Here is a 19,032-nt window from a genome sequence, read left to right on the forward strand (position 1 = left end):
TTGACTCACTGACTGAGTGACATGACTAATATTGGTACGACAAAAGATAAAGTTTGTGAAAACGTGACTAAATACGGTATTTTCAATCGGCCATTCGGCCAAATCCCCAATTTCTAGAAAGATTGGTTCAATAACCGAGCTTAGAGTTGTTACAAATTTTCTGACTGCGACCCGTTCACACGTTGAAGCACTCACGCTCGTATACTCACTATCACACATCGCACACAAACGTTATCGAAGCAATAAATACATCGCTTAAACTGGGCGAAAGACAGCCTCGGGGACAATTCTTTCCACCAGCAGAGCTATCATTCGAGGGTAGAAAATACGGTGTTTTTCGATCTTGTTCGAACTCACAACGCATGGCACCCCGTCACCTAGCAGAGAAGCCACAGACAAACCCGCTCGGCCAAATCGCCAATCTCAAGAAAAGATTGGTTCAATGACCGAGCTTACAGTTGTTAAAGTTTTATGACTGCGACCCCTAATCTTCTTCGTAAAGGGGATAAAGAGCAATCGCACTGAATTCTTGCAAACATGTTTAAATGTCAAGCTATTTGATTCTTTGATTTAATTATTTCACAATGCCTCGTCTATTTTTTCATCACATTAAAATTGAATTAGTTTGACCGCTCCTTGAACAAAGTATGAGGAAGTTTTAACATGTTATTTTCGAGTAGAATGTTACTTATATCCTCTTGTGCCTAATATCGAAAAAGTATGGATCACAAAGCTTTCCGTAAAGTCAGTGCATTGTTACAATCCCAATGCAATACAGGTGTGATGAAGAAGTCATAGAACAGCGTAAAAAATAAAATAAATACAGTTCATGCATCTTGTAACATATACAAACCTGTTTTCCTGCAAAAACATAATACGATGAAACTGAAACTTTTATAAACAAATAGTACCTTACTGTGGCGTGTCTTTAAAAGCCTTTTTTCATCATTCTAGATAAAAGCAGTATTCACGTACCCATTGACAAACATCTACAACCCCGGTGAGTTTGACTTAATAGGAGAAGCGGTCCCCTGCACCGAGAAAGGTGAATTGGGCGGAATCACACGAAAGGGTCATGAACTTCAGTGGTTTGATGAAGCGTTCGAGGAAATGAAAAAGAGCGGGAAATACTACAAGCTGTGCAAGGAGACAGAGCAAAGTAAGAATTTGACATGTAAACGAATATAATGATACTTTTGCATGAATACTAAAAACACATCACTAAAATAAACTCGTAGTTTTTTTATTAGGTTTGCAAGCTCATGTTATTAGAACTTCAAGGGGCGACGCCTTTCAATCAACATGCCTAAGGTTCTTGTCATAAAGACTTGAAACAAAAAGACAACAAATGCCATCCTTATGTAAAAGTTACAAGCCTTAGATCTCTAAAAATCATGCAAATACAGATAGATATTTGAGTATAGCATGACGAATGTAATCTAAGGTGTGAAGAGTGATCAGCGGTTTTTTATTATTCATCGACACGCGTCTGCATCACTGTCGATTACTCTAAATTTTGACATTCTCTTGACAGGCAATTTTAACACGATGTAAACAGTCACATCACAAATTTCATTTTATTGCAGAACACGGAAGCCAAGCATTGTGTTTGTAGTTTTCTACAGACCAAACGTGACAAACGTGACAAGTTCAACAATATTGGACTCGCAAAGCCCATCCATGTGTGTTCTCGGTTGTAAACAAAACACGAATATCAAAAATAAAAATCATAAAATTGGACGTCATCACAAGTCAACAAAATCTATAAATTCTTTAATAAGAGCTAAATGACCATTTGATGTTGATACATGTAGAACAAAAACTAAACAAGACGCAAGAGAAGGTTCGGAAAATCAAGACAATCATCCCAACCTTTACATGGCGTTCGATTGAACAACATATTCTACTATACCTGTTTTACAAAACCAGAAATCTTTTGTTCACAGAGATTGCTTAAACAAACTATGATAATAAATAGTTATGACAGTGAACACTGATATTCAAAAGAGAGTGTTTGCATAATTACTCATACATGCATTTGCTTCCCCTTGACTTTTATACAGCTGCCTTGGTAACCTATACAATTTTATTGAACAGTAAGTTTCAGTATCTGTGGACGCGGAATCCTACACCTCATTAAGATTTATTGGATGATATTTGACCTTTTACCTTACTGCAATTCATGTAAACCTTGAGAAAACAAGACAAGTCTCAAGAAAAGACTTTATATCTTTTTGTTAAAGAGCAAACTAATAATATCTATTGATACCAATATCGGTTAGATTGAATCATTTATGGTGACTTACTATTTGAGAAGGGTTTTTCCATTATTGGCATCTGTTCAAGGTATCGATGCATTTAGAACAATCGCCACTGTGCTGACCAATGTCGTCTAAGGCCTCCGCCAACACGGTGATGGACCTGCGGCTGCAACTGACGGCAGCATCATGCCGCGAATGATGATACCAGCCATGATGAGTTACTTCGAAGGTGCTCCTGGACAAACCATCTCCCTATCCCAAGCGCTAAGGGCAAAAAGGATTCCCGTTGATCTATCTCTTAGTTTCATCGTCAGAAAATTCCAGTGCTTTGATATTGGCCTCGAATAGCACGTGAAAAAAGGTCGAAAATCTTAATTTTCAGCTACACATTATATAAAGATTGAAAAGGTTATTTTGTTAGGAGCACCCCAACCGTCGGAAGCACGGAAGACATAAAGCTTGGCATAAAATGCTAAGTTGTTAGCTAAGTTAACAAAATTACAAAACTAAGAGAGATATATTGAAGTATAGACTGCAGTGCGATAAAATAAAATACAATATAATGTCATACCTAGATCATGCACAGCTTTTACACAGCAATCCAACTTTTGTTTCGGCACCAGTCTTAACTCAGACGGATAAATTCAAGGTCATTTGCCCACTTCTTTACGAGCACATTATATTCCATTCTATATAGAAGCAGTATTCCCGTACGCTTATGGCGCGTAATCCATGCCAAAATTAATACCTTACATTTTGAGCCAACTTCATTCAACTCTCGCTCAGTGCGACCCAACTGTGGCCACCTTCATTCGGCTCTCGCTCAATGCGATTCAACTCTCGCTCAGTGCGACCCAACTGTGGCCACCTTCATTCGGCTCTCGCTCAATGCGATTCAACTCTCGCTCAGTGCGACCCAACTGTGGCCACCTTCATTCGGCTCTCGCTCAATGCGATTCAACTCTCGCTCAGTGCGACCCAACTGTGGCCACCTTCATTCGGCTCTCGCTCAATGCGATTCAACTCTCGCTCAGTGCGACCCAACTGTGGCCACCTTCATTCGGCTCTCGCTCAGCGCGACCCAACTGTGGCCACCTTCATTCGGCTCTCGCTCAGTGCGATTCAACTCTCGCTCAGTGCGACCCAACTGTGGCCACCTTCATTCGGCTCTCGCTCAGTGCGACCCAACTGTGGCCACCTTCATTCGGCTCTCGCTCAGTGCGACCCAACTGTGGCCACCTTCATTCGGCTCTCGCTCAGTGCGACCCAACTGTGGCCGACTTCATTCGGCTCTCGCTCAGTGCGACCCAACTGTGGCCAACTTCATTTAACTATCGCCCAATTCCATCCAATATTGTCGCCAACCTATCCAACTTTCACGAAACTCAATGCGACTCGTGTAATGCATTCGCTTTCCGCCGCGACTCATTTGAATCATGCTCCCTAGATTACCTTTGAAGCTCAACTCATTTGATGACTCTGCATTCGTCTTGCTTTTTGAGCTGAACGCATTCGTGTCGGGGGATATTCCGTGTTTGGGGGGGCTTGGTTGGGGCGAACCATTTTTGAAATGGGCGCCACAGCATGCGATTCAAATGAAGACACTTTTGAGTTGAAACAAATCACACGTGATTTAGAGTCCATTGCATTTACTTTACTTATGTGAAGGTGATTCTATGTTATGTTATCGACTCTGATTTTACTTCAAATTGACCGTGCCAGAATGTGGTTCATGGCAGCCAACCCATCATTAAAGTGACCAACTTTGCCATACTACACGAGACGTCACAGGGCATCATAGTGACGTCACATGACGTCATTAATATTCATATGTTTTCTGTCATTGTCCTGGGGGATCCAAATATTCAACCCAAAAGTCTGTTGCGGAAGTCCAGATTTACAGTTCCAACAAAGTTCTTGTTATCACGTCGTCTAGCTATATAAATAATTCTGTTGTCTTCAATGGATTAGGAGTTCGTTCGCGCAAATATTGTTTCCAATAGCAATACATTAAACCAAGCGACGGTATACCGCTCAATTTCGACTAGATCCCTTTTAGAAAAAATTTAACTTATTTTTGTATTACATTTTTATTACCACAAATGTGATGTAAATTCTCCATTTACAAGCAAACAAAATTATTATTATTATTATTATTATTGTACTTGGGCCTCAGCCCAAGTACATTTGTTTTCATTCCGTGGGAAAAAACTCTGTAAGGTATAACCATTCCTGGCTGAGACCAGGGAGGGCAAAATGTCTTGGCTTCATCTTTCTTGGCAATAAAAATGGCGTAATGATGTTAACTGAATGGAAGTGCTGCTCTCAGCCAGTCTTGAATAAGTGAGATGTGAATATTAATGCTTCTCTATCTGAGTTTTTGCCACAAAATCTTCTGAATATAATCAAAATGTGCATCGAAATGCAACAATTAATGCACCCTCCGTTCCTAGGCGATGGCACGACCCTTGCTACACCCACTGGACGAGCCAAAGTGGGAGGGTAATTTCGGTTTGGTCGAACAGGAGGGCTCGAGACCAGAATTTAACATTTAAACTTGAAACATGTTTAATCACTAACAGATGTGGATTAGTGTTAATCAAAGAGAAAGTTTGAAAAGGAAAGGTTTTATATCCCGGACACAATGAAAAACATTACGACTGGAAACTGTACCCCCGGTTGAGAATAGTAATGCCCACAGCGATGGAGAACACTTATCCTTGAGCTGAGAAAACCAGACCATCATTTCGAAATAGAGCTGCAGATTCGAGAAGCTCGTTAAAAATAGCTAGGTACACCCCGTAAGGGGTGGTTTCGCGTCTTGAGGGCAAATTTCGCCTCCTTCATTTAGAAATCGTACGTTTGTTTTTCCAGGGGAACACATCATTTGACACAAATTTGCATGAAAAGGGGTCGCCAGTAAGCACGTGGTCAAATCTGGCATAAGAAACAATATGAAATGTTGGGTAAAGCCAGTCCAAAAAAACTGATTTGAACTTTTGTGTTTTGTAATTTATACCACTGCAGTAACATGACTTTTTTTGACAACATCACACAATGTAATACGTTTTGAAACTGAATACTCCGACGTATTCTGTGTCCCCTTTGCTAAAAAATACGGTATGCCGATTACCATGTAAGGAGATGATGACGTCAAGACAGATTTGTAGTGCGTTTGGTCTTGGATGGTGCACGAAGTTTTGTCGAGGTAGCTTGTGTATTCATTTCCTAAATGGGAGATATTAGGGTCGATCTAAAAGAAGGCCGAAAAATGTTATGATACTCTAAGCGAGCTGAACTCCAATGCGAATGGTTGGATAATTTGGAGGATGTCTAGACTGATCTCGTCTCATTAAGATTTTGGCGGTCAGTATTGAATTTCAACTGCGTCACAAGTTTGCGTTGAACGGTCAAAGAAGGATATTTTAAAATCTGGAGACATGGCACATCGCAGTTTTATTTTAGTATTTTATATTTTACAAAAGATGTAAGAAGCAATGATTTTGTTGAAAATTCTGAAAAAAATATAGGAAGATTTGATCGCAAACACATTTTCACTTGGGGGTCAACTAGCCCTGCGTACGATGCTGTGTGTTCCGCTATAACCGCCCCGCTCACCACAGCCCTGCAAAGACCCGTACGTTGGGTCGGTGACTTCAAATCCATTTTGGAACTTGACGTAAAAAGCCAAATTACTGCCGAAATTCAGCGTTCTTGGGCCCAAGTCGTATCCCAGCCTACCTCAGCTACTCGATCGCTTCCAAAAATGACAGTCTTTTATTCACTTCTCGTAAATAACCGTCGATGTCGGCAACTCTCTCGCTGGCCCTGCGTACGATGCTGTGTGTTAGCTGTAGCACATAGCATCGTACGCAGGGCTAGGGTCAACATGGGGTCGCAGCCATGTTGCCTCAAAACTTATTTCTGTCTGCACTCAAAACTCAAAAATGTCGCATATGAACCTGAAAAATCGATGTAATTTTGCCAAACTTCGGCGAATTTCAGCCTATAGACAAAATTTCATCTAGGTAAGGTAAATTTACTGAAATTTGATCGACAAATAATCCTGAGCTTGAACGTGACAGCTCGCCTTCTCCGGGAAGTCATGCATCCGGCCAGCTGCCCATATGGCCGGGTGCATGAGATTGTTTTCAAGCGACGGCGGCAGACCGTACGGGGCTCTGGATATGAACGTACCGCCGGTGTAGCTGTAATAACTGTTGCGTTGTTTTTAATCACCACGGACGAAGTCCGAAGGGACTTATAGGTTTGGTCATGTCCGTACGTCCGTTCACGCCTAGTACCCAACCCATACAGATGCACGTCGATTCGTTTCACAATGCTTTCAAATTGGCCGTGTTAGAGGACTTTTTAGTTTACACCTCCATAGACTCCCATGTATAAGGCAGTTCTCCATAGATTCGCATGTATGATGCCAAGAAAAAAAAAAATTTAGTTTCTCATCGTATTCATATTGCCTAAAGGATGCAGTGACACAGTTTTTTTGTCCCCACGGATAAAGTCCAGGGGGCTTATAGATTGGCTCATATCCGTCCGTGAGTCCATCAGTGAGTCCATCGGTTCACGCAGATATCTCAGACATTTTGACAAAATATCATGTGACCTTGGTGACCTTTGACCTCAAATATACATTATTGTCCATAACTCAGTAACCACAAGTGCTAAACCTTTATATTTGGTATGATGGGACACCTTATGACGCCATATATTGTACCTCATTAATTATGTGCATATCTATTTTGAGCGAGCCAATAGAGCTAGAGGTCTGATTTTTGGTATATAGGAATAACTTAGCAATACAATTATTATGACAAAATGTGACGTGACCTCAATGACCTTTGACCTCAAATATATATATTTGTCCACAACTCAGTAACCACAAGTGCTACATCCTTCATATTTGGTATGATAAGACACCTTATGACACCACATATTGTACCTCATTAATTATGCGCATATATAATTTTGAGCGCGCCAATAGAGCTAGAGGTCTGATTTTTGGTATATAGGAATAACTTAGCAATACAATTATTTTGACAAAATGTCACGTGACCTCGATGACCTTTGACCTCAAATATACATATTTATCCACAACTCAGTAACCACAAGTGCTACACCCTTCATAAATGGTATGATGGGACACCTTATGACACCACATATTGTACCTCATTAATTATGTGCTTATCTAATTCTGAGCAAGCAAATAGAGCTGGATGTCCGATTTTTGGTATATAGGGATAACTATAGGGTAGAAATCTAAATATGCCCATCTAAATATTAGACATCTACCATCGAGAACAAAAGAAATTTGCTGTAATTTGAATATTTAAGGAGTTTAAGCAATTCCCGCTATAAATAAAGAACCCCTGCCTCAAACTCCACAAAAGTTGCTAGACATATTTTGCCGTTGTCATGCCATTGCTTCGTTTAATAACCAGTTAATCAAATGCCTAATTGACAGGAGGAAATTCAAGACCATATTTGAATAGTAGTATATATTGTCCTCAAAATTACTCTATCACGGCCCAAGTACTCATTGCCTTCAGCAATACTGCCTTGTTATTATTATTATTATTATTATTATTATTATTATTATTATTATTATTATTTTATGCTCTCGCTATCACTCGTGCATATGTCGTGAATTGGTCAAAATCTCGATGTATACCGTTGCTGGGTGTGCTTTATTACTTAAATATTTAATACCGATTATTAGTCTAAGAATAAAATGATGTCATTCTTCCCATACCCGTTGTATTTAACAGAGTTTCTAATTCTGTTTTGATTTTTTGATTTTTCTCCCCTTTACAGTAATTTTATTCTCAATGTACTATTTCCCTAACCAACTGTAGGCCTACTGTGTAAGTCTTCTCATTCAAAATGTCCAACTTCATAATATTAGATGACCCATTTTTTTAATGATATGAATATTGTCTGTTAATTATAATAGAATCATAGTACCAAAGATATTGCTTTGAAAGCTGTTTCCGAAGTTACGAGTCGCATTGAGTTTCGTGAAAGTTGGATAGGTTGGCGACAATATTGGATGGAATTGGGCGATAGTTAAATGAAGTTGGCCACAGTTGGGTCGCACTGAGCGAGAGCCGAATGAAGTCGGCCACAGTTGGGTCGCACTGAGCGAGAGCCGAATGAAGGTGGCCACAGTTGGGTCGCACTGAGCGAGAGCCGAATGAAGGTGGCCACAGTTGGGTCGCACTGAGCGAGAGTTGAATCGCACTGAGCGAGAGCCGAATGAAGGTGGCCACAGTTGGGTCGCACTGAGCGAGAGTTGAATCGCATTGAGCGAGAGCCGAATGAAGGTGGCCACAGTTGGGTCACACTGAGCGAGAGCCGAATGAAGGTGGCCACAGTTGGGTCGCACTGAGCGAGAGCCGAATGAAGGTGGCCACAGTTGGGTCGCACTGAGCGAGAGTTGAATCGCATTGAGCGAGAGCCGAATGAAGGTGGCCACAGTTGGGTCGCACTGAGCGAGAGTTGAATGAAGTTTGGCTCAAAATGTAAGGTATTAATTTTGGCATGGATTACGCGCCATAGTACGCTCTAGATGGCCTCTACGACCTTGATGAGTTCGAAATAGGAGGAAAAGCAGTACCCTGTACCGAGAGAGAGGAAGTGGGCAGAATGACAAACAGGGTAAACTGGCGTAGTTTGATGAGACCCTCGATAGAATGAATGAAAACGGACAATACTCCAAGCTGTGCAAAGAGGTTGAGCACAGTTAGACTTTTGATCATAAAGCTATATAATTCTGAAACCCTAAGTATTTCAGAATAGCATACTTTTTAAATGTTTATTTATCCTGCGACTCTTTATGATTGCAAGTAATTAAACATCAGTGACTGAACCATCAATTGTAGGTGATGGAGGGTGAATTATAATACTTTTATATAGTGTACCATCTAGTACACAAGCTCATATGCACCATAGGAAGCCCCTTTACAGACGTTTCTCTACGGTGCGTTTGTTTTTCTTAAAGTAAACAGTTTCAGAGCTTGTAGGATCTTCTCACTTGGTAAAATAATGATTTTGCGGATGGTGTGACCAAAGTGACCCAAGGTCATTTAAAAAACAGTACAAATTCCATTTATTGATAGAATATCTCATACCCATCATTTCTTTCCCAGCATTCCTTACACTTGTTTGATTTCAAACATGTCTTGGCAAGCTATCAAAGTGTGCATTTTGCTCTATTGCGGAACACGGAAGGTGGCCATCTTGCGTGTAGGTGCCCTCGACAACACAGAAGAAAACTTCCTCGAACCATGCATTCTTGTTTAACACTAAACTGGCCTATAGACACAATAATGGAATGAGAGTATCATGTTGTTTTGTTCTGTCAAGCTTTCGAGTCGGTATAGCCTTCAATGAAAACACCAGATGAGATTAAATGATCAAATTCACAACATTACAGTTTTCCAATTTTTTCGGCTACAGAATTCATCAATATTGACATAGTTTGTATTACATCAATTTCTGTAACTCCTTCAAAACCAGCTAGTCATTTTACTTCCCTTCCCTGAGAACAATGAATCCGTTTCTTGCAATCTATAAATAGGCCCTTGCTGTGTTTATGGCATAAGATGGGGGACACGAGAGTTACAGAGCTTCTTTCACAACATTCGATATTTTTCAAAATAATTTAAATGTTTTCTGAAATTAACATTAATAATCATGACATTAGAGTGTTACAAATAACCCTTTGTTGTTTGTATATTTTTTACACTTCATTTTGGCCATAACCCTGAGAATCTTATGGTAGTGCAACGTAATTGTGATCATCTTAAAGTTGCTTCTTAGTAGTATAATCAAGGCGTACATCATGATCGTGAATTCTTGTCACGACTAAAATCAAATGCAAATAGTAACTAACTGTGTTGACAAATTGTTGGTGTTTCAACCAGCTTGTCCAACGCTAGCTAAACGATTGCTGTTTCAACAAGTGTCAAAAAGTCATCAATGTTACAGCTACTGGCCCTTAAGGAGTAATTTGCAATTTTTAAATGAATCTATCAATATGAAATGGCTACTAATCAGTAATATATAATACTTGGTTCGATGTTAGCGTTATTCGTAGTTAGCAATGAGTTAACAAAGCAAGATTTGAATAGCCTAACAATGTTGATAATTGCACTTTACATTAGTATGACAACTATTATGCCGTATTGAGATGACATTCAAAGGGCCAAGTGGCATCATAACATTCTTTATACGAGCTGTCATAACGGTGTGGTTCTAGGGCAAACCAGCCACTGCCATCAGCCGACGAGCTCTTTAGGATATCAAGTAGACAAAAAAAAATCTGCGGACCGGTCGCTTTTCCGATTAAGTACGCGCATGACGTTGTGCGCACCTTTCTGATAAGAGTATATGCCAGTCTCGCGATAGGCAGTGTTAGCGCAGGCCTATATATGACATTGCATGTACGGAAGCCACACAAAAAGATTAATGGTGACCATAGAATAACACTGTAACAGCAGTAAGTGACACGAATAAGAATTTTAAAATGACACGATTGTGCTTCCTTGTTTTAGTAAGTGTCGTCGCATGTGGAACAGGTAAGTGTGAACACATGTATTGAAGAGAGAGAGAGAGAGAGAGAGAGAGAGAGAGAGAGAGAGAGAGAGAGACTATCGTGTCCTATCCGATTCTTAGGACGTTCTGTTTACTTTGTGGGTTGCTTTTGTCAGATTATATAGAAAATTGTCCACTATCGCTCCCATTCGCTACGCAAAACTCGGCAGATCGGACTACGTGCAGAGTACCTATCACAACTGCGTTGAATATGGCACAACTTTGTGAACAGAGTGACAATAAGAAAGTTACATAGATATTATAATGTCCATCCCTAGACGTTACATCGTGCTCCTGACCATTTTTCGTTGTGCAATTTTTGCAAGGACACATTTTAATTTCTTTTCTTTATCATTGGATGATCACTTGACTCCCTGAATTTCAAAGTTTAGCAAAAAACGTCATGACCTTAAAAACATTGTTTACTACGCATGGACGACATGTCATTTTACAATTCGTTTGACGTCATTTGTTAAATAAATCTGCTTCCACTAGTACAAAGGGTCAGATAGTTTGACCTCGATAAGACGAGTCTATATGCAAGTGGTGTTGTAAACATTTCAATTATTTATGATACTTAAGCCTGAACACGTATAGCAATTTGTCGTTGCGAAAGCTTTCTTCAGTTGTGTTTAATGACCTTAGAGACTATGTATCGCTCGACTTATTCAGACATGTAACTGTCAACATTCGACATAATTCATAGGTACCAATGCTCTTCCATCATTCGAAGACAGCTTCCTTGGGTTAGAAGAAAGTCTCCTACACTTTGACGATTCTTTCGGCAAGCAGGTGCCCCTAGTGCGAGCACTGCAGTCCCAGAGAGTCCCTCTTCCTCTTCTACGAGCGCTGATATCACGTGACGTGATCCAGGTCAGGGATTTACTCTCTTGGTTATTTTTTTATAATATATGTGCCACTGAGCCACCTCTCAAATATGATCTTCACAGAAAGACAACATTTAGTATGTAAAAATGATAGATATATAGATAATAATATGGACAGACGCGCAGTGTTGGGGTCAAGGTCAACTAACTTTAATACAATGATGGCAGGCTGTATGCCAAAGTCCGCCACTGTGGGTCAAACAAAGCACAAGTAAGAGAGCATGAGTAGAACAAAGATAATAAAGATATAAATTAATATGAGCGCTTATGGTTTGGGTGGGAAGGTGGGGAAAGCTCGAAGGTCAAAGCTATTAAACAATGGTGGACCCCAAATTAGCCTCGTTCTACGCCCATTCAGAGCACAGCCTCGAACCCGCTCAATTTGAACTGCAATTAAAACAAGAACTATTGTAACTGAAACGTTGGCTACAGCAATCACTTCAGATCATTATATTATATAATATTATATTATATTATATTATATTATATTATATTATATTATATTATATTATATTATATTATATTATATTATATTATATTGTATTGTATTGTATTGTATTGTATTGTATTGTATTGTATTATATTATATTATATTATATTATATTATATTATATTATATTATATTATATTATATTATATTATATTATATTATATTATATTTCCTGTGAACAGCACGGTATGGCTGAGGCTGGTATATTGCCAGCCATTATTGCTTCAAGACATCAACCACACCTTTTAGTCCGCGATCTGATGCTTTTTCAACATATGATAAAGGAGATTGGAAAGTCAGTCTTGCAAGAAGCCATAAAGAAGAAGGACGAACATAGAGTGTTTACATTTGCCGCCCCTATGGCCGTTTCCAGACCCTTGGAATACTTGTAAGATACGTCATCATCGGGGAATATTTGGGATAACTGTATATATAATAGAAAAACAAAATGCACAATGAACGCCATTGAAACTAACTTTGGAGATTTTGATATTATTATTTTTCAAATTTCTCGAAAGTGTTAAGTGCCCTATAGCTGAATGTTGCAATAGTACAAATTTATCATATAACCAAGTAAATTATTTAAAAAGGAAAACAGATGAGCTTACATTTGAAGATTAAAATGACATTACTTCACCATCCAATTATCCCAAATCAATGCTAATCGTGTTTATGTAAAAGACTGTCATAACAGCATCGACCTTACTAACAAGAATATTTACAATGAGATGGCGAAAAGCTAGTTAATGTCATTCAGTAATTCATTTGCGTCAATAGGTATAATGCACAACATTTTTAGGAATCTGCGAACTTTGTGCATACCTCGGCCACAATCAGAGTGCAGGAAACAGAAAAGCACTATCACTAGATAATAATGTTTGCGAGAATAGTCCAAATCCTTTCTACTCTCATGCAGTAAACTTTTCCTGAATACCACGCTTCGTAATATGATATCATTTTTACATTTTCAGAGGCGAACGAGGCACACTGAAAGGCTTTCTTGTTGACCTGATCAACGCAGGTAAAACATCAATCAAATAATTTCTTGAACAGGGATATTTTTCCTAACAGAAGATCTTTTCTTTCTGAATTTATTATGCTTTCGTAAAACGGTAGGGAAACAATAATGGCACACCAGCTAATCAAATCAAATCGAGTTACATCCATCACCAATGGTTTCTGTTTCGGTAGCTCTGCATGGTTTATATATTAACACGTACTGAACGCATGATATAAAATGCACGACAGAATAATACAGTGATTCTTGAGTAGAACTCACAACTATGGATAAAGCTGATACGTCTTACCTTCACTCAGAAATAACCATCGTCTCTGCTTGAATGTTATTTGTAAACATGTTTTGCTTGGACTCCAGTGTGCGAGGCAGCTGGGAAGCGCTGTGTTGTACAGCAAACTGAAATGACGAATTGCTTTACACACCAAAGAGGAGAACGCCTGGTAGCCGGAAAGGGTAAGTAACGTTTCATCATTATTTGGTAAATGTGTTTCTTTCGTGTCAACAAGTTCAGCTATCATGTATAGCATGTTATCAATCTAGCTGCACAATCATGAAGTTCCCTTTTGACAATGAATGGTGAAATTAATTGTATGAATATCCTTTTCGTTCTGCAATTTAAGCCGAAGTCTGTCTTGTTGCCTAACTTGTTATTAAAGGAAATTAACTAGACCGTCTAATTGGAGTATGAATATCGAAATATTGTGCACTCGAGTTTTTGTAGTTTAATAGTGTATTCAACTGAAAGAATGAACGTAGACTCGCAACCAAATAAGTGTCCGTAGCCTCGTCATCGAGTCTTCACAAATCTTACTGTCTCTGACAGCAGGATAACATAGCACAATTTTTCAAACATTGATACTTTATGAAGGCTTTACTTTACCAATACACTTTTTCTTTTGTGAGGGTTATCTTCAAACCATTGACTCTCTGCCCTTGAAACAAAGGACATTACACAAAGTCATCAGGTAGCAAGTATCGATTGACAACTTCAGAAAGACAAGCGGTTCCCTCGAAAGACGACTTTCACTCCATTTATGGAAAACTGCTACACTCATGGACACTATGACAATAGTAATAGCCTTGTGTTAACTCTTCCCCAACAGGTCTTCTCGCCAAACAGTTTGACATGTGTATGACATGGTTCAAGACGGATGAGCGAGCAATACTAGTATCCTTCTCCAAACCATATTGGCGTTTAAATGACTTGGCTTTTTTTATTGTGAAGAAAGGGAATCCTGACAAATTCGACCCAAGGAACATAACAGGAGAGCAACTTGGTAATTTTTTTTCATATTTAGAGAGATAAAAATTCTGATTTATCGAGATGAAGAGCATACGCAACATCTCACGTTCAGATAATAATTAACTGACTGGGAAAAGTATATTCGCACGTTTGATGGTATGAGAACTGAAGAAAAAGTAATTGGCGCGAAGTGTTGCCGACCATAAGATCGACATTTGTGTATAAATGTCAATTTTTTTTTATTCCAGGATTTTTATTCGGTCATTCGAGTAGTCCTGTTTGTTTACGAACTTCCAGAAATGTTATTGGTGCGGAGGATTTTCCTGATCAAAAGGCTGTTTTTTTTATGCACAGGTCAGGGTTGAATCCAAACATTATGATAAGCTCAAGGTAAGATACCATAAAAAATCTATTAATAGTACACACGGATACACTAAAATACGCTGTTGTTTTAACAAGGAAGGTTTCTCAGAGCGTTTGCATCTACTACACCAACAGGAAAAATGTACTCTGGCCCTGTACATCCTCGCCCAGACTCGCCTCAAACTGTCAAAAGATAAATTCGGACGACTCCCTATTTTCTGACAGTGGTCAAATAGTAACCTACGTAGTCCCTCTCTTCCCAGGTAAAGGCATTTTTCATCTACACAATTGAAGGATTCTTCAACGAAGACGAACTCGAGCATGTTGGCGAACCAATTCACTGCGGCGGAGGAGGGGAATTGCATGGCGTGACACGCAAGGACAATGAACTACCATGGTTCGATGAGACGCTTACAAAAATGAAGGAGGACGGCCGATATTATGACTTATGCAGGAAAACTGAAGAAAGTAAGTATAACATATTGCCATGTATTTTTATATCACTCATTACAGGATGCTGCATATATATATATATATATATATATATATATATATATATATATATATATATATATTTATATATAGGGTATATTATATATATATCACATACATAGACCCAGTTATCCCTATAGTATGACGTCACACTATAGGTATATGACTACGATGAATCCATATTCCACATGTGGTGGATATGGGACCCGGACTACTTTTAAAACGTAAACAAAAAATCAGCTGTTCAGAACTTATTTTCAAATCCCTGAAATGCAAAAGTGGGAGGGTAATGAAACATAAGGAAATATGGAGTATTAAAATATGTGTAGAACACAAAATAACGTCGATACTAGAATTTTTATGAATTTGATTTCGATTGAAACGTTTGATTTGTACACCGCTGACATTTTAACGGTATGTATACCGGCATTTTGTGTTGTCTAGCTCGTCAAAATTGCCCTTCTCGAAGTCCATCAAACAACATAATAAGCATAGCCGATAACCCAAGACACGTACCAATCATCCCTACAGCAGTAAGAATGTTTTCTGAAGCAACATTGACGGGTTTCAAGTTCAACATCACGATCAATGCTGCCGCGGCAGTCAGCCAGTCGAGCCCCCGGGGCGAGCCGATGAAGCAAAGAGCCGTACATTATTTCTGACAGCAATGACGATACTCCGGACTTGAGACTCATCAGAAGAAAAGCTATTATATTTTTCAAGAGCGACGAGTTCACAATGTTATCAGTGCATTTAAAGGTGCAAGCTATTGTTTTGTCCATGCATATTGTGCATCACGTTTCCTGTATTGTACATGTTGTTGAACTTCTGTCGTCTCGCGTCTGAGCTAAGAAAGACTCGTTGCTTGTATGTTGTCTTACCGATTGAGTCAGAGCCGAACACTGTTCTTCATTATATTTAAACACGCTCATTTATTCGTAAAATATTAAACATACAATTGACAATTTCGTAAACATAATAATTGTTAATTTTGAAAATTCATACAAACTTTGCAAAGCAGAATTATTTGAATGATGTTCGAATATTGACAAAAATAACCCGTTCTCACCAGCCGCGGCTGAGTGTCGCGACGTCCCGCTTGTACGTCCAATAATTTTATGAATGAATTTTCACTAAAATTGATGTTATAGTAAGTACCAAATAAATACCTTGCATTAAAAATCCATAGTCTTTCCTATTTCCGCTTGATTCGCACAGAAAAAGCCCTACGAGAGACGCTCATTATCCATAGGAGCAGCCCCGACATGTTGAGCTGACCGCAGTCAAGTCAGCTGTGACCAGCCACGACCGCATACACACAAGCGTATGAATTCTTGTAAAATACTCCCTCTCGTTTTTCCCAGTAATTATCATTCCTGGAAGGTTATTCACGGAAAACTGGGTCTATGCATGTGATAAATATATAATCCCCCCCCCCCCCGTATTCCTCACTCGTGATTCCCCGTGTAGCGGCCGTATCCCCCCTCGCCTACGGCTCGGAGGGATACGGCCGCTACACGGGGAATCACTCGTCCGCGACGCAGCCACACTCGTTCGGAATACGGGGGATTATATATAAATATATATATATATATATATATATATATATATATATATATATATATATATATATATATATATATATATATATATATATATATTGTTAATGGACTTATTGTTTTTATATCATTTTCCTTGACTAAACTTGTTCCGTTCTTCAACTCGGTATATTATAATGTTGTGACTTAGTATAGGTAACATCAAACTATTGTTGTCTAAAGTGATGTGTATAAAACATGACACAGATCTTGTAATTGATGACGTCGACTTCAGAACAGCCGGTTGGATGGCAATTACATTGTTACAGTAAGTTTGAATGTAATGATATCTAACAGTTGACAAGAAACACATTCGTTGCTATGATTTCAGTCAATCAAATGCATTTGGGTACCCACATAGTGATGGATGTTTGAGGCAATTATTTAATTTTTGATTCTTTGTCTTTGCAGGACATGGAGGAAAGCCGGCGTGCGTTTAGCTTCTTGTCTTTACTCTACCAAACGATGACAGAATGCGAATTTATTAGATATTTTAGAGATCTTAGATTTGCATAAAATCACTACAATTATTTCCATAATGCGACTGTGTACAAACAATCTTACTACCCTGCAAATATTCTACAGGTATCATCAATCAATCCACTACTTCACAAGGTGATGTTAGTGTTGAATCTTTTCTACATGGTTACTGGAAAATATAATGTAGTTAGAAAATACGGCTAGTTTTCAATCGGATTCGAACCCACAACATACATATAATGTTAGAAAAAATGTCGTTCAATGTTGTGTATGCTTTCAACTTGTACGATTCTTGAAGTATCAAACACCAAAGTAAGTCATTAAGTTGCTAAAGATAGCCTCAAGATTCAATAAAATTTTTTTTGCCTGTTCTATGCGTGTCATTGGTGCATTCATTATGCGACGATCTTTACTAACGTACAACGAGCCTTGAAACCTGTTCTTAAACTTGTATCAGATCTTTCCTTAGCAAACATGCACTGGGAACCCATGATTGTGGTCTTATTTCAGTGTTACCCTCTCCTTTCCCTTGCCTGGGGCTGCTGTAGCCCACTCGAAGATGCATTCGGTGGCACCTCTAAGGCAAAACTATTCCTGCGAACGCTAGCTGGTTATAAAAAGTCTCACAACTGATCTCCGGGATTCGAGAGATGTACTTGCTCCATTGTCTTGATAACTAGAGCATTAGAGTCCATCTTCATGTGATACGCGTGATATTATCATGATAGAATCTGTTACAGCCTGTTTCCTACTGCTTGTAGGAAACAGGCTGTAATAGTTTGTAATATTCAAAGTGTTGTACAATCTCATCCACTCAATCGAGAAGCTTGTTCAAAATTGGCAAACATGATAAAATGCGAGATAAATGTTGTTCATGAAACGTCAACGGAGTAACCCTGGTCGTTTGTTGCATTTACTGACTGATCATTTATATTACATTCTTCAGGGACTTAAGGTAGAACGCGCCTCGGGGACAGATATTCGGACTCTCACACTTTTACAATTCTTTCCTGACATACCACTTGTGGGGGTTAATTTTAAAGCTCTTGGTATAAGAAAACGTTTAACCGGCTTAGTTTTTCGAAATTCGAAAATTTTCTTTTTCTCCATAGAGTGAACACAGGGATGGCGGCCATTTTTAATTTCTAATATCGTTATATCCTGGGTAATTTGTTGTTTCTCTAGTACCAAAATTTGCACAGTGACCCAATTTTTTATACTTGATTTAGTAAGAAAATGGCTGAAAATTTGAGCAAAAGTTTTAAGTCTTTCACTTTCGAGGTGCATACTACCTTAATCTTCAAAATTATTACATTAAATGTGACGACCACTAATGTATGAATACCTAATTTCAAGATTTGGAAGTCATGTGAACGTCACTTGTCCCAATTATCGATATTTATTTCCATCGTGATAAACATGTAAATAATTTCATTCATGCATTGTATGCCGATAAGGACAAATTGCAGTCTTGCAGCCTAAGTGTGTGCATTTCAGCACTCAGCAGTAGAGGAGACTACCCGCTAATATTGACTATAATCACAAAAGCATTACTCATCAGCTGTTGGCGTTACTATTTCAAACATA

The 19,032-nt window shown here is 38.8% G+C and overlaps 1 protein-coding gene across 1 annotated transcript; it reads left to right on the forward strand.

Annotated features, from left to right (window-relative positions):
* Positions 1–10,748: 10,748 nt before the first annotated feature.
* Positions 10,749–17,461, forward strand: LOC139130439 (uncharacterized). Its single transcript, XM_070696232.1, has 9 exons — positions 10,749–10,858; positions 11,581–11,747; positions 12,434–12,639; positions 13,223–13,272; positions 13,627–13,722; positions 14,373–14,546; positions 14,761–14,902; positions 15,139–15,343; positions 17,377–17,461. Exons 1-8 carry the CDS (start codon positions 10,807–10,809, stop codon positions 15,140–15,142), a joined length of 891 nt encoding a protein of 296 aa, XP_070552333.1. The 5' UTR covers positions 10,749–10,806; the 3' UTR covers positions 15,143–15,343; positions 17,377–17,461.
* Positions 17,462–19,032: the final 1,571 nt, after the last annotated feature.

Source organism: Ptychodera flava, chromosome 4 (assembly GCF_041260155.1).
Source record: "Ptychodera flava strain L36383 chromosome 4, AS_Pfla_20210202, whole genome shotgun sequence".
In the NCBI taxonomy this organism is placed as follows: Eukaryota; Metazoa; Hemichordata; class Enteropneusta; family Ptychoderidae; genus Ptychodera; species Ptychodera flava.

What these genes read in the sequence shown, in the direction of transcription:
- LOC139130439 (XM_070696232.1), top strand. Translation starts at nt 10,807, where the DNA reads ATGACACGATTGTGCTTCCTTGTTTTAGTAAGTGTCGTCGCATGTGGA. An exon ending in TCCAGACCCTTGGAATACTT is followed by an intron (nt 12,640 to 13,222) that starts GTAAGATACGTC and finishes TTACATTTTCAG; the next exon opens with AGGCGAACGAGGCACACTGA. An exon ending in TGTTGACCTGATCAACGCAG is followed by an intron (nt 13,273 to 13,626) that starts GTAAAACATCAA and finishes CTTGGACTCCAG; the next exon opens with TGTGCGAGGCAGCTGGGAAG.